The sequence below is a fragment of the Elephas maximus genome, chromosome 19, assembly GCF_024166365.1.
Source record: "Elephas maximus indicus isolate mEleMax1 chromosome 19, mEleMax1 primary haplotype, whole genome shotgun sequence".
In the NCBI taxonomy this organism is placed as follows: Eukaryota; Metazoa; Chordata; class Mammalia; order Proboscidea; family Elephantidae; genus Elephas; species Elephas maximus.
Genome location: NC_064837.1, coordinates 44,527,987 through 44,550,567, shown reverse-complemented (window position 1 = coordinate 44,550,567; position 22,581 = coordinate 44,527,987). Strand labels below are relative to the sequence as shown.

Here is a 22,581-nt window from a genome sequence, read left to right as displayed (position 1 = left end):
GGCGGCACTCTTACCTTACTCTTTCTTTCCCCTTGCCCTTGCCTGGCTTCTTTCCTTTAGCCCTGTCCTTTGCCAGTCCCTGCACCCCTTTCTCTTTGAGAGTACAAGGCAGGGGAGTGGGGACTCCCAGGTTCTGCCCAGGCTTGGCTCTGCCCACAGGGCCCCTTGGTAACACATCCTGTCTTGGCAGCAGGCTCCAGAGCAGGAGATGGTGCAGGTGTTCATTCCTGCCCAGGCGGTAGGCGCCATCATTGGGAAGAAGGGCCAGCACATCAAACAGCTCTCCCGGTTTGCCAGCGCCTCCATCAAGGTGATCTGCCCTGTGGGCCTCAGTTCCTGGGATGGGAGAATGCTATGTTTCTATCATCCTTATATTTGTTCTCACAATCCCCACATTCTTTTGAGAATTCCAGGAGGATTTTTGTGTATCATGTTAGGTACCTCTCCCCTTGTACAGCCGTAGTCCCCTTTACTCTTGACCTTGCCTGCTCTTTGGTGGAGTGACTTCAGTGCTCTGGGTCATGTGTTTTCAGGCTAGGAATGAGGAAGTGATGTGGCTTAGAAAGAGAATATAGGTTCTGCCACACACCAACTTGGGTTTGAATCCCAGCCCCACCCTCTCACGCACCCCTTCCCGCCATAAGCTGTGTAACCAGAGCCTCAGTTTCCTTGTCAATACAATGGTTGTCATAATGTTGGGAAATAATGCAGCTAAAGTCCCAAAGTCCCCGGCTCAGTCAGTGCCTGGAGCACAGGAGTTGCTCAGTAAGTGTTAGTTGTCTTTTTATCTTCCTTGGCTGAGGTCCAGGGGAGAGAGAAGGGAGAATCTGGCATAGTGAGACAGAGCAGAGGAACTGTTAAATTCACAAACCTTTGTCCATTTGTTTTCGTGGCCTTAAAAGCTTTGGGCAAAAGCACTGATTTTTCTTCATTGAAGGTGCAGTCTCCGCCCCTCTCCCAGTTGGCCATCTTATTTGTGTCCTTGCCTCTCCGCAGGACTCCATCGAAATCCCCTCCCCCCAAAAGAGTGAGAGGGATGGGGATGGGGAGTCCTTCCTCACCGACCTCCTGTGCTCTTATAACAGTTTCCGTATGCAGAGGTGTCTTAGTTATCTAGTGCCGCTGTGGCAGTAAATACCACAGGTGGGTGGTTTTAACAAACGTAAATTCACTTTGTCACAGTTTAGGAGGCTAGAACCCCGAATTCAGGGTGCTGGCTCTAGGGGAAAGCTCTCTCTGTCTCTCTCTTGGCTCTGAGGGAAGGTCCTTGTTTTTTCAGCATCCTTCCTGGTTTCTTAGAGATCTCCATGTGGCTTGGCATCAGTCTTCCCCCATCTGTGCTTCTCTAGCTTGCTCGTTTAATCTCTTCTATATCTCAGAAGAGACTAACTCTAAGATACACCCTACATTATTCCTGTCTCATTAACATAACAAAGAACCCATTGCCAAATGGATTATAACCACAGACATAGAGGCTAGGATTTACAACACATATTTTTGGTGGACACAATTCAGTCCATAACAAGGGGCAGTGACCTTGGGATTCAGGGTCTATGGTTCTTCCTTCCCCTGGTCCTCAGAAATGGGTAGTGGAATTGGGGGCGATGGTAGGGAGCCTAGAGGAGGTGGAGATGAGTGGGGTCTTCCTGTAGAGGGTACCTATTTGACCAGCTGTTTGCTTTGTAGATTGCCCCTCCTGAAACTCCTGACTCCAAAGTTCGAATGGTCATCATCACTGGACCCCCAGAGGCCCAATTCAAGGTTTCGATTTTATTGTTTTCTAAGCTGGATACTTGAGGGTGGGGACTTCAGGGTGGGAGTGTCTGAAAAAGGTTGGGACAACTTCCCATTACTGTCAAATCCATGTCACATCATTAAGCCTTCCTTGCAGGATACAGGGCCGTTGCATACAGTGCCATAAGGCTGCTTTCACATTGGCGTCAAACTTGGTTTCTGTTGACTTCTACTTCTCTCTTAACTTCCTGAAGCTCAACAGGAACGTGGGAAAGAAGGAAGTCTGAGGGCTTCTGCCTTTACTCCTCCTTAGTTACTAATGAAGGCCTTTCATGCCAAATCCCCTCATCTTCATTATGTCCCTACTGCATCTTTAGTTCCTCCTGGTCAGACAGCCAAAGAGCTAATAGCTTAACTCAACCTAGGTGAGGATAGAGAAACAGGGCAGCTCTCCAGGCTGTTGTGCAATGTCAGGCCTGTCCTCTGAGTGACTTGATTATTTCTCATTCAGCACTTGAATTCTTGTCATTGCCATGCTCAAATAAACGCAAACATCCCCGACCCCAAAGGACTTACTCATAATTGTCCTTTGGCAAATAATCGGTTACTTATAACTTATAATACTCTCTATCCTGCTGACTCTTGCCTGTCACCTAGCTTAGATGGTTAATCCACCTAGAGTGGGGTGGCCTAGGAGCCAGAACAGGGTTGGGCGGAGCTTGAGAGCTGTGCTTCACATCGATCGTCTTCCCCTTTTGTCAGTATAGATGGCTATCTGATTAACAATCACTTTGTCTTCCTAGGCTCAGGGAAGAATCTATGGCAAACTCAAGGAAGAGAACTTCTTTGGTCCGAAGGAAGAAGTAAAATTGGAGACCCACATCCGTGTGCCCGCATCAGCAGCTGGCCGGGTCATTGGCAAAGGTGGCAAAACGGTGAGCCATGAGGCTCTGAGCCTCAGTCTCCAAACCCAACAGCTCTGCCTGGCCTTTTGCCCCTTGTCTTGATCAACCTCAGGATTCCCCAGTTTATACCTTTACTTGATTTTATTCCCCAAGCTCCTGACTCCTCCAGTTTCTACCCACTGAGTCACCTGCCCTGTGCCCCTCCTTCCAGCCCCACTCATGCTTTCTCGATGGCACCCTGAGCTCCTCTCTGCTCCCTGTCAGGTGAACGAGTTGCAGAATTTGACAGCAGCTGAGGTGGTGGTGCCAAGAGACCAGACTCCTGATGAGAATGACCAGGTTATTGTCAAGATCATCGGGCATTTCTATGCCAGCCAGGTATGTATGGTGCTCCCCCATCTTGGGAGGACCACAGAAGCCCAGGGAGCAGAGATGCCAGAGATTGACCTTCATGACCTTGACAAGTCCCTTGGCCTCAACTTCATCTGCCTGCCTCTGGGCTGGATCATTCCCCTCTTCCAAGTGTAAGGCTGTGGTGCGAAGATGTTTTATGCCCTCTTAAGACTTTTTTGGGAAAGTGATTTGACAACTTTCATATATATTACGTATATATATGTATATATGTATGTGTGTACATGTATATATACATGCACGTGTGTGTATATATGTATGTATGTATCTAAATGTGTACGTGGAAACCTGCTGGTGTAGTGGTTAAGAACTATGGCTGCTAACCAAAAGGTCAGCAGTTCGATTCCACTAGCTCTCCTTGGAAACTCTATGGGGCAGTCCTCCTCAGTTGTACAGGGTTGCTATGAGTCAGCGTCAACTGATGGTTTGGTTTTTTAGTTATCTATAGTATATGTTACTTATTATATATCAGAAGCCTTTCCTGTTGTCTAACTTTAGTCCTTCCGTAACTCCTTTTGTACTGGATAAAAAAGGAAATTGAATTCTTCTGGTATGATCTATCACTCAGTCTTGTTCATGGAGTAATCATAATAACTGTAGTAATAATACCCTGGGTTGCATTTTTCAAAGTACCGTCCCTATGTAAAGCATCAAGCATGGGGTGGATAGAGTAATTGATTCCATGTCCTTTCCCCATTCTAGTCCAACTTTGTCTAAAATCAAGAAACCAAACACTCCATTTGTGGGAAAGAGCCATTCTGGTAACTTTCTATGAAGTGAGTCCCATTTTGTAGTTGATTTGCCCTATAAAACTATTCTAGAAAAGAAAATTGTAAGAAGAGTAAAAATACTGATCCTTTGATATTTCATCCATTTGCACAATGAATCTTATTCATGTCACCAGTTTGTTAACCCATATCCAGGCGTCCTACTCTCTTTCTTGGGGATATTTATATGGGTAGTAGATTTGTGATGTGCTTCCTGATTTATGACCTTTTGACAACACATAATATACTTCTGCCTTGAAACTCCATGAGTTCCACTTTAGGTTCAGTAACATTCGTATGTCAACTTACTAATTTTTAAATTTTGTCAAGGTTTAAGTTCTTGTGGTGCAATGGATCCTTTTTACATGGCCCTTCTAGCCGTGGTCTTGTGACTCCCACCAAAGGATTGGGTGGCACTATGCAAATAAGATGCTTGTGGCCCACCAAAGGGATTAGACGGCTTGCTAATAATGCAAATAAGAGGAGTGGGACCATGTAGATAAGGTCTGTGGAACCTTAATGAGGTGATTGGTCAGTTTTGCCATTCCACTGGGCTTAAAAAAGAGCCAATCCCAGAGCAGGGGGGAACCTCAATACCAGTGGTTTCAGAAGTGGGTTTCAGACTCAGAAGCATGGGACTATGTTAGAGAAAGAACAAAGGGGCCCAGAGGCACTCAGCTTTCTCTGTCCATGCCATCTCGCAACCCTATAGGACAGAGTAGAACTGCCCCATAGAGTTTCCAAGGAGCACCTGGTGGATTTGAACTGCTGACCTTTTGGTTAGCAGCCCTAGCACTCAACCGCTTAACCACTGCGCCACCCGGGTTTTCTAATTACACCTGCAGGGGTGAAAAGCCACATCTGGAGCGGCTTGGGGCAGAAGCCAGGCCAATTAAACAAGATGATTGATAGGAGGCCAAGGTCTTCTGGTTCCACCCAGCCAGAGGCACAAGACTATATGCATGTGAATGGGTAGATAGTCAAAGAGTGGAGAAGATTAGATGAAACTGGAATGTTCTAAAAGAGGTTATATGTTTATTTGAATGTACTGTGGTTATTGTTTCTCCTACCTAGTGTTGTAAAACAGACCTACATGTATGATGCAGATCAATATTTGGTGTTACAGAGAGAGTGTGTAACTCTGTCTTCAGTCAGTACTTGACTGAATATGCTAAAAGGAACTAGGACTTGCCCAAAAGAAACACAGACTGTTGACTTCAGTGTACTAGCTCTGTGTATAGAGTGTTGGGGGGTTAGATCAAAAACCTGAGCCCCACTGAGACAGAAAAGTTGCATTTGAAAAGACAGGCAGACCTACCAGAATTGCTGAGACAGCAGGAGATTTGCATATGAAGGAAGAACTACCGGGGAAAAAAATGATTTTGCTTTTTGAACTTGAGAAGACTTTGCTGTTGTCTGCTGTAGAGGCAGGAAAAGTCAGTGCCCCTCAGAAGAGCCCCTTTCCAGGACTAGAAGTTAAAGGGAGCCAGCGAGTAGACAGCTTGGTATCCTCACTTGTGTTCCACTTGATGAGTGGAAGTAGGGGAGGTACAGCAATAAAGTGATGGGTTGGGTTTGGACATGTTCCATTGGCACCTGTTGAAGTAGCCCATGAGGGCTAGAGATGAGAGACAGAGAGAGAGAAGGGGCTGGCTGCTCTGAAGTACTGGGAGGTGTGTGTGAACTGCTAAGCCTATGATGGGTACCCATTGTGACCTAGCTTGGAAGTCTGGGGGTGAGCTAATTAAAACTATTGAATGAAGAAAAGGTATTTGACACGGTGAACTGGCGTAGATTGTTGCAATTCATTGGCTTGCTCTGGACTGGACTTTGCTTGTGGATGTAGATGCGCAAAATTCCAACCAGAACAGAAGATTCTTCAGGTCAAGGAACATGCTCGTAGTCTCCTTAGAGTACTGGTTTGATGTTGTTGTTAGGTGCTGTCGAGTCAGTTCCGACTCATAGCAACCCTGTGCACAACAGAACGAAACACTGCACCATCCTTAAAATCGTTGTTTTGCTTGAGCTCATTGTTGCAGCCACTGTGTCAATCCACCTCGTTGAGGGTCTTCCTCTTTCTGCTGACCCTGTACTCTGCCAAGCATGATGTCCTTCTCCAGGGACTAATCCCTCCTGGCAACATGTCCAAAGTACATAAGACGCAGCCTCGTCATCCTTGCCTCTGAGGAGCATTCTGGCCGCACTTCTTCCAAGACAGATTTGTTCGTTCTCTTGGCAGTCCATGGTATATTCAATATTCTTTGCCAACACCACAATTCAAAGACGTCAACTCTTCTTTGGTCTTCCTTATTCATTGTGCAGCTTTCACATGCATATGAGGTGATTGAAAATACCATGGCTTGGGTCAGGCGCACCTTAGTCTTCAGGGTGACATCTTTGTCCTTCAACACTTTGAAGAGGTCCTTTGCAGCAGATTTGCCCAATGCAATGCATCTTTTGATTTCTTGACTGCTGCTTCCATGGTTGTTGATTGTGGATCCCAGTAAAATGAAATCCTTGACAACTTCAATCTTTTCTCTGTTTATCATGATGTTGCTCACTGGTCCAGTTGTGAGGATTTTTGTTTTCTCTATGTTGAGGTGTAATCCATACTGAAGGCTGTGGTCTTTGAGTGCTTCAAGTCCTCTTCACTTTCAGCAAGCAAGGTTGTGTTATCTGCATAACAGAGGTTGTTAATGAGTCTTCCTCCAATCCCGATGCCCCGTTCTTCTTAATATAGTCCAGCTTCTCATATTATTTGTTCAGCATACAGATTAAATAGGTATGGTGAAAGAATACAACCCTGATGCACACCTTTCCTGACTTTAAACCAATCAGTATCCCTTGTTCTGTCTGAACAACTGCCTCTTGAGCTATGTAAAGGTTCTTCATGAGCACAATTAAGTGTTCTGGAATTCCCATTCTTCGCAGTGTTATCCATAGTTTGTTATGATCCACACAGTCGAATGCCTTTGCATAGTCAGACACAGGTAAACATCCTTCTGGTATTCTCTGCTTTCAGCCAGGATCCATCTGACATCAGCAATGATATCCCTGGTTCCACGTCCTCTTCTGAAACTGGCCTGAATTTCTGGCAGTTCCCTGTCGATATACTTATATCGCTGCAGCCATGTTTGGATGATCTTCAGCAGAATTTTGCTTGTGTGTGATATTAATGATATTGTTGTATAATTTCCACATTCGGCTGGATCACCTTTCTTGGGAATAGGCATAAATATGGATCTCTTCCAGTCAGATGGCCAGGACGCTGTCTTCCATATTTCTTGGCATAGACAAGTGAGCACCTCCAGCACTGCATCTGTTTGTTGAAACATCTCAATTGATATTCCATCAATTCCTGGAGCCTTGTTTTTCGCCAATGCTATCAGAGCAGCTTAGACTTCTTCCTTCAGTACCATTGGTTCCTGATCATATGCCACCTCTTGAAATGGTTGAATATCGACTAATTCTTTTTGGTATAATGACTCGGTGTATTCCTTCCATCTTCTTTTGATGCTTTCTGCATCGTTTAATATTTTCCCAGTGGAATCCTTCACTATTGCAACTTGAGGCTTGAATTTTTTCTTCAGTTCTTTCAGCTTGAGAAATGCCGAGCGTGTTCCTCCCTTGTGGTTTTCCATCTCCAGCTCTTTGCACATGTCATTATAGCACTCACTTTGTCTTCTCAAGAGGCCCTTTGAAATCTTCTGTTCAATTCTTTTATTTCATCAGTTCTTCTTTTGCTTTAGCTGCTCAATGCTCAAGAGCAAGTTTTAGAGTCTCCTCTGACATCCTTCTTGGTCTTTTCTTTGTTTCCTGTCTTTTCAGTGACCTCTTGCTTTCTTCATGGATGATGTCCTTCCACAACTCGTCTGGTTTTTGGTCACTAGTGTTCAATGCATCAAATCTGTTCTTGAGATGGTCTCTAAATTCAGGTGGGACATAACTCAAGGTCGTATTTTGGCTCTCGTGGACTTGCTGTGATTTTCTTCAGTTTCAGCTTTAACTTGCTTATGAGCAATTGATGGTCTGTTCCACAGTCGGCCCCTGGCCTTGTTCTAACTGAGGATATTGAGCTTTTCCATCGTCCATTTCCACAGATGTAGTCAATTTGATTTCTGTGTGTTGCATCTGGCGAGGTCCATGTGTATAGTCGCCGTTTATGTTGGTGAAGAAAGGTATTTGCAATGAAGAAATCATTGGTCTTGCAAAATTCTACCATTCTATCTCTGGCATTGTTTCTATCACCAAGGCCGTATTTTCCAACTACTGATCCTTCTTCTTGGTTTCCAACTTTTGCATTCCAATCGCCAGTAATTATCAATGCATCTTGATTGCATGTTCAATCAATTTCAGACTGCAGTAGCTGATAAAAATCTTCTATTTCTTCATCTTTGGCCCTAGTGGTTGGCGCATAAATTTGAATAATAGTTGCATTAACTGGTCCTCCTTGTAGGCATATGGATATTATCCTATCACTGATAGCATTGTACTTCAGGATAGATCTCGAAACGTTCTTTTTGACAATGAATGCAACACCATTCCTCTTTGAGCTGTCATTCCCAGCATAGTAGACTATATGATTGTCCAATTCAAAATGGCCAATACCAGTCTATTTCAGCTCACTAATGCCTAGGATATCAATGTTTGATAGGGATGGTTTGGTAGGGATGGGCAATTTAAACTTTGTCTATCTAAAATGGGGGGTGGAGGAAATAAAGGCATGAAGTGGCTGGCTTACACACTTTCGTGAGTGTGCTTACATTAAATGAGGGGGAGAAGGGAGGATCCCCACTGAATAGATTTCTCTTTTCCTGATGAGCCTGGGGGAAGAGAGGGTAGGGGAAGATGCTGATAGGATTATATGATTCAGTTGTGAGTGTTGATTGTTAACAGGGTTAATTGTGATTGTAAAAACTGTAATTGTAGAAGCAGTTGACTGAAAGAGTGGACTAAGGGGGAGGGCACAGCTTGACTGGAGTACAGTGGCCTAAACTAAAGTCCTTTAAAGATTTTGCTATGCTGATACCTCCTGAGGCTCAGAGCAAGGGAATAATCTTCCCTCAGTTAAATTTTATCAGAGGCCAGGAAGGGTGAAGCTGAGATGACTTTTGAAGAAGCTGACCAGATGGACACCTGCAGCAGACCTGAATGGCTGGTATCTGAGTAACCTCACCCTGAAGACTCTTTGCCCTACTGAAGGACTAATTGTTAATGATTGTTTTGGACTGGTAAAATGATTGGAGGGGGATGTTATCCTCCAAGTACGAAAGAACCATGATTAGAAAAGGCCAGATTTGGTGTGCAATGTGATGAATCTCTTTTCTCTGGCCTTTCTAGCCATCGTCTTGTAACTCCCACCAAATGTTTGGGTGGGACTATGCACATAAGGTGCTTGTTGGCTACCGAGGGGATTGAAAAACTTGCTAGTAATGCAAATAAGGTGCATAGCACCCTTGTGGGAGTGGAACCATGCAAATAAGCTATATGGAACTGTAACGAGGGGATTGGTCAGTTTTGCCATCCCACTTAGGCTTAAAAGAGAGCCAATCCCAGAGTGTGGGCGGGTGGGGCTCGTCACCACCAAAAAAGAACTAGGGACAGAGTGCATCTTTTGAACTGGGGTCCCTGTGCTGAGAAACTCCTAGACCCAGGAGACTGAGAATTGTAACACCAGAGATAGCATATGACGGCAAGAAGTGGTGGCAAGTGTGGCAGAGGACTAGCAGCAGCAGAACCAGGAGACTGACAGGAAGCGGTGCATTGGGCTCCCTGGCCCATAGAGCGAGAAAGCTGAGCACCCTCAGGAAGGAGGCTCGCTGGCCAAGTGGATGCCTCCAGACACTTCTCGACAAAGTTGAGCTCACTGACTGATGGAACAGAGCAAAAGAGCTGAGCGCCTTCAGCTGAGGCTTACTGGCAGAGTGGGGTGTCTCTGGGCCCTTATCAGTGGAGCTAAAGAGCTTCGTAACACTTGCCTGAGCTGGGCAGAGGCCAGGCCGGCCCAAGAGATCCTAGCATTGAGAGTCTGAGGGCCAGGAAGAGGCCTGCCTGTGGGCATGGTTAAGAAACTGTCCTGAGCAGAGAACTGTGTCCTGAGCCAATCCTGATCCTGAGTTGTAACCTCTTACTTTCCCTAAAAATCCCCATATTCATGAGTATTGTCTGTGAGTTCTGTGTGGCCATTGCAACAAATTATCAGATCCAGCAGAGGAAGTGGAGAGTGCTGTGAGAGGGCTGGGTGGTGTCAAAATTGGTACAAGGGTTGGAAAGGGGAAGTATGTATCATAGGCTTCAGCCTTGGGTTGTTGATCTTGATTATCTTTCCCCCTTGTGAGGTTAGAGGAGGTCAGATGCCCCTGCCACACCAATTTTACAGTTCAGATGAATGGATTTATACTACTATTTCTCCTCCACCCTGCTTCCGGTATTTGCTGTATTATCAAGTTCGTGCTCAGGGTCTCCCTAACCTCCAGTCTCCTCCATACCTCTCTGCTGAGTCCCATGTGCTGCCTTTGGATTCTGATGGCCTTGCTCCCCATATAAGTATGTCTACTTGCCTATGGAGGTCCTCACTCCCTCCCTCCCTCTTTCTTGATTATTGTGCAGATGGCTCAGCGGAAGATCCGAGACATCCTGGCTCAAGTTAAGCAGCAGCACCAGAAGGGACAGAGTAACCAGGCCCAGGTACGGAGGAAGTGACCAGCCATTTCCCATCCCAGCAAATCCAGGACAACAAATGGAAGTCGAGAGTGCACGTTCAATGTAGGCCTGAGAATGAGTGGGAATCAGGGATATGGAAGCCCGACTGTAGATCAGGTTTGCCCACTTGGCTTGAGAAACATGTTCCAGTGAGGAACCCTGATCTTGACTCCAAACACCCAGCCAGTTGACCTAACACTGCCTACCTTTCAGGGTGTCACCACTGAAATTCTATCTCAGGGTGCTTTTAAACGTGGATTAGGTGAGTTCTCCAGGCCCCACTGAGAGGATAGGTCAGACCCCACTGGGAAATGAAATAAAATTTCCTTCAGTCTTTTAAAAGATACAAAGGATGGTTTGCTTCTTGCCCCTAAAGTCTTTCTGCTCTTCTCCTTTTACTTGGTTTGTATGATTAAAATACTTCCGTTCTCATGTCCTGACACGCCCTTTTCTGTGCTCATACTAATTGCTTTATCTTTACTGCTAGTGGGAAAAATGGGAACTGTTGCATTACTTTGCTTATAATACTGACTTAAAGGGAGAGGAGGTGCCAGTGGCAATAGTTCAATCCCAGTCTTTTCCTGTCCAACCAAGGAACAGCAAGGAATAAAGAATGGGAGAGAAAGATGATTAAAATATATAGTAATCCACGTTTAAAAGGAGTGCCCTTGTGGCTGATCTGTTCTAAATCACTGTCCTGAAAAATTGGCACAATTAAATTTCCCTCACTCTGTTGGAGTCCTCTCCACCCCAAGGTCCCTGCCCCACTCACTTTCCTCTCACCATATGGGTCGCATATCATGTCCAGGTTCACATGGGTGGTACCAAATGTGCAATGGGGTGGGGCTGATGATTGTCTCTGATTCCCATTATTCTCAGGCGGATTTTATATTTTTTTAAAGTCTATTTTAATGATTGGATACGAGCACTGGGAAGGGGATGCTAATTCCCCTTGATAAAGTCTCAGTTCCATGGAGGACTTGAGTGGCCCCAAAAGCTGCCATGGTGCCCTCAGCCCAGCCCATGTGCTCCCATTAGGGCTGGTTCCCAGAGGCAGGGGTTGCGGGGCACTCCCCCCCACGGCACTGTTCCCTTGGTGGTGGCGGGACTTGGAACCCAACCCTGAGCTCCCGAGAAAGCTAAAGTCCATCATCTGGCAAATATTTTGAATATTCAGTAATTTGGAGAGTGCTTGCTTCTCTGTTTTTATCCTAGAGGCATATTTAACAGATGGCTTCTGCCTCCAGAAAGCATTGTTGGCATGATGAAATGTGTGCCTGAAAAACAAAATTCAAAATACCAGCAACTTTATGCGTGAAGGGGTTAATGAGCTTAATTTATTAATTTACTAGGTTCAGTAAGATCCCATGTGAAGTTTAGCCCTGTGGAGGACAAGAGCCATAAGTTAAATGAGGTTAGGCCTGCCCTCCTAATATACTGATTTTCGGTGAATGTTAGCCAAGTGATGCATTTTAGCTACCCTGGAAAATGCTATCAAGTGTGCTGGGAAGGGAGGAAGACCTCTGCATGTGGAGAAGCCCATGCATGGAGTTCCCTTCCTCCTGACATTGCAACAACAACAGTAACAACAGGAAAACCATGACGTGTGGGCGGAGTCAGGCAATGCTGTGCGTGAAGTAAACTACCTCAAGGTATGAAGTTACCTCAGCAATTATTTTCCTTTTTGTCCCCCCCCCCTTTTTTTTTAATTTTTTGATCTTTTTTTTTTCTTTGCGGCTTGCTGATATTTTATATAAAAGAGAAAAACAAAGCAAAAGAGAAGCTGATAGTCTTGAATATTTTATTTTTTTAATGAAAAGAAAAAATGAGAAAGTTATGTTTCATAATTTCTTACAACATGAGCCAGTAACCCTTTAGGAACTCTATGGAGAAGAGTTCCTGTGGGAAAGGTAGCAGGGACTGGCACCCTGGGAAAGACTGGGGCTGAGAAAGAAGGCCTAGAGGGGCAGGGCTGCCTTGCCAGGCTCTGACCTCTGGCTTCTAGAGCCCCAAACTGCTGGCCCCTGCTGGAAAATCCTACTTGATAGGATTAGAAGGCCTAGCAGAGCTGCGGGGCCCCCAAGGGCAAAACAACAGCGCCCAACAATAGGCCCTTAACCTTCTTCCCTCTCTCCCGCTTTGGTTAAAGGACATCCCAGCCAGTCTTTCCCACCAGAGGTGCTGTCGAGATATTTTAAAAATATTGCCTCCGTTTTATCGAGGAGAGAAATAATAACTAAAAATATACCCTTAAAAAAATCTATATTTCTCTGTCCAAAAATATGGGAGCCAAAATTCCATTCATGGAAGAAAGACAAGGCCACCCTCTCACTTTCCGAGAGGTCCATCTGGTTTGTCATTGGAATGCTTTTCATTTTTGCTTGTTTCACTTCAATCCCATCTTGCTGTTCTTCTTGGTTTATATCCATAGACCAGTGGGCAAACAGATAGACAACTGCCTCCCTCCCCCCATCTCCCTATCTTCTTTCAGTTGATCTGATTGATCCTAAAAGTGGATCAAATGTAGGGAATTCTTGATTTAGGGTGGTGGGTGGCAAGAGGGGGCAGGCTGTTACATCATGACCGAGGACAGGTTCCTGCCTCGTGCGTGGTCTTATTGCCTTCTCCCCATGCCATTCCTTTGTAGTGCCCAGAACGGTCTACCCCAAAGAAAGGAGGAAGCAGGAAAGCATTTAGGGATAATATCAGGCCAGTATAATTACGCTTCCCATCTGTTCTAACCTCAGAAAGGGTCTCCCAGTTACTTTCCATCTCTGGCTCTCTATGCTTTATCTCAGAATAAAGCAGAGAACAAACATTCAGACGTCGGCCGTTTAGTGATTTAAAGTGAAGTTCCAGCAGCAAGCATGCTTTGATAATCTGGTTCAAATGATCATCAGAAGAAAAAAAGAGAGAGAGAAATTCCCACAGTACCTGAAATGTGATTGTTGCAGTGTTCAGTTTCCTTGGGATCCTGCTCCCTTCACACCTTAAGCTCGCTTTATCCTTTGGCTGATCCAACTCCCAGAAGAGACCAGCTTTAAGGAAGCGTGGCACGGAACTATAAAACTTAATTGGATTAGGCAAGGCTTCACTCATCGTTTTTCTTTGCCCAGCAGGAAAATCGGGGAAGTTACACTACCAGGAAGCAAAAGGAGTATGATTTGGTGGTTAAGGTTTAGCAGGATGAAGGGCCTGTTTCTGTGGGTCCTCCTTTGACCCACAGGCAAGGTCTTGGGGCAACTCCTTGCCCTCCTGCACAGCACCTCCATTTCCTTAGTGAGATCACAAGCTGTAGCGAAAAGCACTTGGGAGATTTGAATGATATAATTTGAGAAAAGTGGCTTTGGGAAAAAAAAAAAAACACTTCTGTACTCTTAAGATATGTATATATATATGTGCTACATACATATTTTTTAAGAAAGGACCATCTCTTTAGGATTTTTTTTTTTTCCTTTGAAACACATAAAAAACCAAAATGGTTTGATCACTAACTTGCTTTGAAGCTGCATCTGCCAGTTACACCTAATGGCTTTAATCCCCTTGAGGGTCTGTTTGCCTTTTTTGGTTTGGGTTGTGGACTCAGCTCCTGTCAAGGGGTCTGGGTAGGAGATAGCCATTTTTAGGGACAGGGAGTTTTATCACCCTTCTGCTCTTTCCTCCCCTCCTCCCAGTCTTTAGGAATCTTTTTTTTTTCCCTAAGCTCTCTGCTTCCAGGGGCAGTTGGGAGCTATTCTCTTATTTATGCCTCACGATTGGCAGAAAAGACCCCATGTAAAACCCAGAGAACACTGGAGGAAAATACTCCAGTTGATTCTATGTGTCCGTTTTCCTCTGTGCCAAAGACAGACAGACAGAGGCTGAGAGAGGCCGTTTCTGATATCAAAGCAATAGCCATCTTTCAACATGTACCTGGGCTGCCTGAGAGGGGAGGGCTCCTGGAAGCAGAGCAAGCTAAAGACAAGTCCCTTTCCTTCTGAGTCTCCTGAGGGACTTGGGAGGGATACTTGCCAAGGGGTAGGGAGCTAAGAAAGGGGTCCTGGTTGCACTTTGGGGAAGGAGGGGAAGTTTGGGGCTCCACATAGTCAAGCTCCTCCTTGTGGGATTGCCCTCAATCCCCTGCCCCCACTGTAGAGATAGCACCGCAGGTTCCCTTCAGGCCTGGCAGACTGGCAGTGAGGAGGGGCATCAGTTAGCTCTCAAGGGTGCCTTCCCCTCCTCCCACCCCAGACATACCCTCTGCCAAATGGAGAAACAGCAGTGCTATATAACTACCTCACAGAGCCCCTGGGGAACCACTTGAGCCTTCCTGCTTCACAAAAGAAGCTGGCACCTCTAGACAACGCTTGCCTTCCATCTCTCATCCAGAGATGGGGGATCTCTTCCTTTTTTTCCCCTGAAGTGTTTATGAGGAGATCCTAGTGGCTTTGACATTCAAGCCATACAACTGGTTTGCCTGTTCGCTGAAAACTGGTAGAAGGAAAACAGCCCAGCCTGACACAGTACTTACAGGAAGATTGAAGAAAAATCCTCAGCAATGCCAGGGGACATAAAAGCCATTTTTCTTCCAAGTATCTCAATGATTTAGATGCAGAACATTTCTCTTGAATTCAGGCTTAGAGTAACACCAGCTAAAAAACTTCAGTGTCTTTCCTTCGGATACATCAGGCTTCTCTATGGGGTGCAGGGCAGGGAGGAGGCCTCATGACTGAAGGTGGTTGAGTGGGTGAGGGCAAGAGCCCTGACCCTGACCTGTGCACCTCACTGGGGCACAGTCTGATAATGCCATGACTGGCGCCTTAGGATGGTTGAATCTGGACTGACAAAAGAATTTTTTTTTCTTAAATGAAATAGCAGGAAGCTCCTTGGGAGCATGTGTTTTGAGTAACCACAGGTGATGGATACTACGAGTATAAATGGATTAACTACCTCAATCCTTACAGTAAGATCGGAGCCAAGGGCAGGGACTCAGGCATAAGGGTATGAATCCTATAGAATGAATCCCAGCCAGGAGAAGTGAGTTGAGGCTTGTGCCATGAAAGGTTTGTCCTTGGGGAACAGGCAGGCCTGCCAGGATTCCCCCACTCATACCGAATGGGTTGGGAGGGCTGGCCATCAAGTCTTCCCTTTTCTCCCTATCCTTGCCCCGGGGTCCCATTTTTCACTCCTTTCCCTCCAGCTTGTCCCTCTGTCACCTGCTATAGCTCTGTTGGACCAGATGGTGAGGAAAGGAATTGCCCCCTCCCTTCCACCAGAGGGGGCTAGTTGGAGTGAGAGCTGGGGCTTGGCCTCGAACTCACCACTTAGCCCCAAAGTCAGGAAGCCTGGGGAAGCCAGATCTAAGACCTCTTGAACAGGGTCTCTCTGAGATGCTCCACCTGCACAGCCCCCCCGCCCCACCTTCTTAGTCTTCAAGGGGACAGTGGGCTCTGGTAGGAGAAGAGGTGGTGCAGGACCCTTTGCCGTGAGAGTCCGGGACCTGGTCCTCTGGACCTGCTCAGGCTGTGTGTGTAGTCGGGAAGCTCCAGTGGGCCATCCCAGCCCCTCCCCACCTTCTAATGGACCTCCTCATAGAAGTCCCATTTCACTTTTGTTTTATCTACCTCTTAGCTAAACAATAGAGATAAATTAGGTAGTGGCAACTCCACTTGCTTAGGTTAGGGGGGAAAAAGATTTCTTTTTCCAAAGGAAAAAAAATATTACCTTAAAAATACTTTCCAAAAAATAAAATAAAAAAAAAACTAAACAAAAAAAAAAAAAAGGTAAAAAAATTAAAAAAAAAAAAAAAAAAAAGGGAGACATTTTCCAGTGACCACTGGATTATTTTAATTCCCCCAAGCTTTCCTCTTTTTCCCCCGTGAATAAGTTTCACTCTTTGGTGATTTTCTTCACTTGTTTAAGATAATGTGCTCTTCTAACAGGTACAGCTTTCACAGTCTGCCCCCTGGCCTGCCTCACCCCCAACCCTGTGTCTGCCAATGAGTCCTACCTGTGCTTCTCACCGTTCCTCCTTCCAGCCAGGTGACTTCAGTTCCCCCCACAAAGAACTAAGACTTTGTGTGTATTGGGCTAAGTCTTTACTCACCATTTCCCCCAGTGGGGTTTGGGGGGTCATTTGTAACCTTTCTGTGCAAAATTTATATAACTCACTGCTATGTAAAGGTGTTCAAAATGAATTTCAGCAGGTAATGAGTTCGCATAGTGAATAATATCCTCTGCCACCCCTGTGGTCCCCCTTTCTCTACAATCTTGATCCTGGTCCTAGGAACCCCAGAGTAAGCCAAAAGAGCACCCTCCCCTGAGATGAAGTGAATTGGTGTCTATTTACTCAGAGAACAGTTTTTTTTTTGTGAATGTGAATCAGGGTGAGGGCTGGAGGGGGGTACTCCTGCTTGTGATTGTTTTTTAAAAATAAGTGCTACCCTATTCTGTAATTGCGGCGACTTTGAATATTGTACTTTTCTGGAAATCTACCAGCCACCACCACCTGGATTTTGATTGTACCCTTCCTCCCACCGTTTCATCTGTTCTTTACTTTGTCCCTGGGAGGTGGGGCAGCTGGTTCAGACTTTTGGAATTTATTCTTTTGATGGACGGTCGAGCACTCCAGTGTTCTTTTCCGTGAAGGTTGTTTCAATCACAAACCACTTTATTCTACTGTTTAAATTTCAGAATAAAAGGAAACATATTGAAAGCTGAGTGTGTCTGTGTCTCGGGGAGGGTTTTCTGGGTCTGGGAGCTGAGATGCTTGGATCTTCAGGGTTCGATTTCAGCGCAAGAGCCCTGGTTCCCATGGACCCAAGTCACTCAAGCACAAAGTAGATACTTTTCTTGCATTTACAGGACAGCAATACAGCAGTGGTTTTTAAATGGTGCCCTGCTCTTATTGTGCTTTGCGTATTGGGGGCAGGGGGTTAGGTGTTTGGAATAAGGCCTCTCCACCATTAAAAGGTCACAAAATCACTATTCAGAGCAATAGCTGCACCGGAGGTGATGAAGGTGTGTCAGTCTTCATGACACCTGCTCTAACCTGGTAGCTCTCCTTTTTTTCCTCCTTCCCACCCTCTTCCCCACTTCCTTTCTTTTTCTTTCCTACTTAACCCAATCTTGTTTGAAAAGTTTAAACGTGAATCTGAATGGCTTAATGTCACTGGACTACACTTGGTGGTGAAATTAATTATACCTTCCCAAACCATTCGATCAGTGTTGGGAGCTGCCTTTCTAGTCGGTGGAAGCTTTGTATCTGAAGTGTATATTTCTTTGTTCCCTGCCTTGTTGCAGAAATACTTAGATGGCTAACAATGGGAATGGAACTCCATGGATGTCTATTTCTGATAATGGCCAATATTTATTGAGAGCTTACAATGCATTAAAGGCTTTATTTGATGGATTATTTATTTAATCCTCACAACAGTCCTGAAACAAATTTTTAATTATTCCCATTAATAGATGAAGGAACTGAGGATCAGAGAGGTTATGCTACCAAAGTTACATTGACCATTTTGTTCCAGAATCTGTACTGTTAACAATACAGCTAATCAAAATCTTTGCAAAACAAACAAAAAAAAACCTTTATGTTGAGAAAAGATTAAGACTCCCATTTCAGCCACAGAGTCCCCCCTCACCCAGCTTTATTCGGTTGAATAAAGATATAGCCAACAGCACAGGTGTTTGCACTTATATTGGAGGCAATGCAACAGTCCTTCGTGAGGAAGATCAACACCATTTCTAACCCTAATTCAGTCATCACGATGATGATTATAAAGGTTCTGGTCAGTGGGGAAGGAGAAGGTGGTCCCAAGACATAGCTTCTGGCACCTGGCTAGAAGAGTTCTGGGGTTAGGGACAGATGTATACCATGCATTTGCCCTCTGGCTCTCCACTCCTGTCCTCTCTGAATGCTCCCTTCCAAGCCTGTGATTCTGATCCAGATTTCCCAGTTTGCATTGCTGACCCCTCACCTCTTTGCACTTGAATCTGTTACTGAAGGTCTCCTCTGGTGAAGAATCTTCCTATGGCCCACTGTGGGACCTTCCCGCATCCCTTGCCCCACTGGTGAGTGTGATTTCCTCTGGGCCCCAGCTTCTGATGGCCACATTCCAGTTACAACCGAATCTACCCATTGACCACTTTTCCATTGCTTTGCATCTAGCCAATATCACCACTTCCTGAAGGATTTGCTGTTCATTCTGTCACTCATAACTGGACCATTCCAAGATGCCCAGGTGAGTCTTTGATTTGTTCCCCATTGTTGCTTCCACTCATTGGCCTGTTTTCCCAGCCCTGAGCAACATTTTGCCATTCTACACATTGCCACTTCAGAGAGATCCATTTCATATTGTTTGCAGAGCCTAAGCTAATCCCTGGGGCTGAACAACTGTCCATTCCAAGGTTTTCAGTCCTTCAGGTAGGGGGTAGCATATGACGTGACCCTTGAAATGGAGAGCCAACTTGAACCTGGTCGGGAAATGGTGGCATCTGTTCTGGAAGAGGAGCCCTGGTGGTGCAGTGGTTAAGAGCTTGGCTGCTAACCAAAAGGTCAGCAGTTCGAATCCACCAGGCGCTCTTTGGAAACCCTATGGGGCAGTTCTACTCTGTCTTACAGGGTCACTATGAGTCGGAATCGGCTCAGTGGCAACTTGTTTTTGGTTCTGGAAGAAATGCTGTGTTTTATGCGGGGCTCCCTCTTCAGGATCTGTAGCCAGCACTTCATGCCAGTGATCCACTTTGACATCAGAGCACAACACTGCCAGCAAGCAGTACGCAACTAAAATGATTGCATTTTTCAGGAAATCCAAAAACAGTTCATTGATAAATAGTAGTAATGAAGAAATCAGTTCAGTGAAGGGACATTTAAATATAAATATCCTAAGGAAAAACACAAAACGAAGTTGCAAGTAAAAATTTAAAAGACATTCCATTCACGGTACTAACAAAAATTATTAAATAACCCAGGAATAATCTTAGGGAGAAATTGGTATGGGTTACATTGAGGAAAAATAGAAATCCTCAAAGATTAAAAAAAATTGAGTAATAATCTAGAATGAAAAAATATTGTCAAAATGGCTATTCTTCCTCAATTTGAAGTTACATAATTATATAGATGGCCCACTCGTCCCCTCCCAAACGGGTGAAACCTGCAGAGGTGGGGAAGGAGCTACAGTTTTGAATAGGGTGGTCATGAAAGGCATCAGAGGGTGGAATTTCAGCAAAGACCTGAGGATGATCATCTCATCCCAGCTACCTTTCCAGGAAGGTTTTTGCCGAGGAGTTCTGTGGGCTGGGGAGGATTGACTGGTGTTTGCTGCCTGTGGCTGTCCACCCTAGTAGGGCTCAATCACCTGCACGGACTAGGGCCTGGCCTACCGCCACATGCATTGCCTACCACAGTAGCCCAATACCCAGGGGAAAATGAACTCACAGGCTAAAAAAGATTTAATGAGTAGAACTATTTTTAAAAAATCATACTGAATTACAAATTGCACTGGGATGACAAATATTAGAATGCACACCTAATAATTAAAATATTAGCCTAATAAACACATCAAAATCATGAGCCTTTAAGAAGAAAACAAACAGAAAAAGAAATACTAGGTTTGGAAATATAGCTGAGAGAAGAACATAATAGATGGAATAATGGACTAAATAGCAGAATGAATATAGCCAGAGACTGAATTAGAGAATCAGAGGACCTCAGTGATGAAATCTTCAGAGTGAAAAAAAAAAAAAAAAAAGGAAGAAAGTGATATAAAGTAGAAAAGAAACACGGAGATAGAGGATAGATATAGATGTGCTAGCATTCAGACACTAGGCTAACATCCAGACATAGCTTGCCAAAAATGAAAATAGTTTTGAGTGAAATACTTAAATAAGAGGAGAGACAAATCCAGGAGATAACTGCAAGAGATACATGAGAGTTTGCTGTCTTAACAAAAATAAGACCAAAGAAAAAGAAATTATATCTATGATAACCCAGAATTAAAACATGTTAGGGTTGGGGGAGGCAGCTGAGGAATGTGTGAGCATGCTTATGATGAGACTATATATAGATACTAATTTTTAAAAAGTGATTAAAAAAAAAAATGGAGAGAAAAAGCAAGGGAGATGGCAGCAAGAGGCCTGAGCTGAAAGCTGGTGATGGTAGGTAGGGCAAGATTATCATTGTTAGGCCGTTCTGGAAATTTCACCCTCTGAGAGGCCTTCCCTGACCACACTACTTAAAACTGCAGCTCCTTTCCCAAACTTAACATGCTTGTTCCCTCTCTCAGTTTGAATTTTGTCTCCAGCATTTACCACTGTCCGACATACTATGTCTGTATATATATATACACACACGTACACACGTACATATACACTATATTATATGCTAATTTATATATTTTACTTTTACTGTTTTATTTAAGCATAACACTGTTCGGTAAAGAGTTAACTTTGCACAATGAGAGACTTGGCCTTTGCCCTCTGCTCCTGGGGGATTAATATCTAAACCCTTGGGATGTCCTGCCCCATGAAAGTATCTTTATCGGGGGACATTAAGCCATGGCAGATAGTCTATGCTAACAATGTGATTTGTGGCGGGGGCTTTGGGTCAAGTGCTATCAGTTCCACCTATGTAGAGGCTGAAAACTAAGATAAACGACATGGTCAGTCAACCATGTCTCTGTGACTGAGCCCCAGTAAAAAACTCTGGACACCATGGCTTGGGTGCGCTTCCTTGGTTGGCATTTCCATGTGCGTATTGTCACACAGCATTGCTGGGAGAAGTTGGCGTTGTCCATGATTCATTCTACTGGGAGAGGACAACTGGAAGCTTTGCGCTTGGAACTCTCCTGGTCTCTGCCCCATGCACCTCTTGACTGGTTTTAATCTGTATCCCTTTGCTGTAATAAACTATAACCATGAGTGTAACAGCTTTCAGTGAGTTCTGTGAATTATTGAACCTGACGGTGGTCTTGGGGACCTCTGAACTTGCAGTTGGTGTCAGAAGTGAGAATGGTCTTGGGGACTCCCAAACTTCACAAACACAGAAAAGTACATAAATCGTAAGTGAATTAATCAATGAATTATTACAAAGTAAATCCACTCGTGTAACCAATACCAGGTCAAGAAAAAGGACATTACCAGCTACCCAGAAATCCCCCTCATGCTGTGTTCCAATTACACCTCCTCCTTCGTCCACCATTCTGGCTTCTAACTTGATTCCTCCATCCCTCACTAGAAACTAAGCTCCATGCAAGTAAGGATCTTTGTTTTGTTCATTTCTATATCCCTGTCATGGTGCCATGGTGACTTTGCATGTATCTATACATCTATACAGGTGAAGGAAATCCTGGTGGCGTAGTAGGTAAGTGCTACAGCTGCTAACCAAAAGCTACTCTGTCCTATAGGGTCGCTATGAGTCGGAATCGACTCAACGGCAGCGGGTCTTTATACAGGTGAAGGCTCGAACTTCAGATTAGCTGAGTCTTGGCAGAATGCCTTGTGACTCCCAGAGAGGGAGGTCATCTGCTACCTTCATCCCTCTCTTTCCTGAGAGGGAGAGTTTCTCATCCCCTTCTATGTTCTGATGAGGCATGAGGCTCTACGCTGTGTCCCCCTCAGAACAGAGCTGCAGTATATAAAATTGCTTAGCTGGAGTCTAGAATTGGCACCTAAGCAACAGGTATCCCACAACTCATGTTGCAACTTTTGGGCCCCTTTTGCTTCAGTGTCATCCTTTTTTGGTGTGGAGGAGCAGGATTGCTGAGAACCTTTGGCTTATTCTTTTGGTTGTCTATGTAAGGTATATGAGTAAGGTCCCTGGGTGATGCAGTTTGTGCTTGACTAGTAGACTAAAGTTTGGTGGTTTGAACTTAGCCAGTGGTACCAGAGAAGAAGGGTCTGGCAATCTGCTTCTGTAAAGATTACAGCCAAGAAACTCCTATGGAGCAATTCTACTCTCTAACATACGCGGTTGCCCTGAGTCAGAATCCATTCAATGGCAATGGGTTATGTCAGTAATAAACTTTCTAAATCTAAGAATGGCTTGTCGTATCTTTATTGATCAAGTCAATCAGACCTTG

At 44.8% G+C, this 22,581-nt stretch overlaps 1 protein-coding gene and 1 long non-coding RNA gene across 4 annotated transcripts in view; both read left to right on the top strand.

The window, feature by feature from the left end:
* IGF2BP1 (insulin like growth factor 2 mRNA binding protein 1) overlaps window positions 1–11,439 on the top strand; it is a 54,212-nt gene extending 42,773 nt beyond the window's left edge. For 2 of the 3 annotated variants that reach the window (XM_049861156.1, XM_049861154.1), the window contains 5 exons: window positions 191–310; window positions 1,687–1,761; window positions 2,538–2,669; window positions 2,904–3,017; window positions 10,427–11,439. In XM_049861156.1, coding sequence (XP_049717113.1) covers window positions 191–310; window positions 1,687–1,761; window positions 2,538–2,669; window positions 2,904–3,017; window positions 10,427–10,519 — 534 coding nt within the window. In that variant the 3' untranslated portion in view covers window positions 10,520–11,439. The remainder of the gene's footprint in view (window positions 1–190; window positions 311–1,686; window positions 1,762–2,537; window positions 2,670–2,903; window positions 3,018–10,426) is intronic. The other variant, XM_049861155.1, reaches the window with a different exon arrangement.
* Window positions 11,440–18,506: 7,067 nt separating this feature from the next.
* LOC126062615 (uncharacterized) lies at window positions 18,507–21,362 on the top strand. The gene is made up of 3 exons (XR_007514109.1): window positions 18,507–18,574; window positions 18,672–18,744; window positions 21,269–21,362. It is a non-coding gene; the product is annotated as an uncharacterized LOC126062615 (long non-coding RNA).
* The last annotated feature ends 1,219 nt before the right edge of the window (window positions 21,363–22,581 follow it).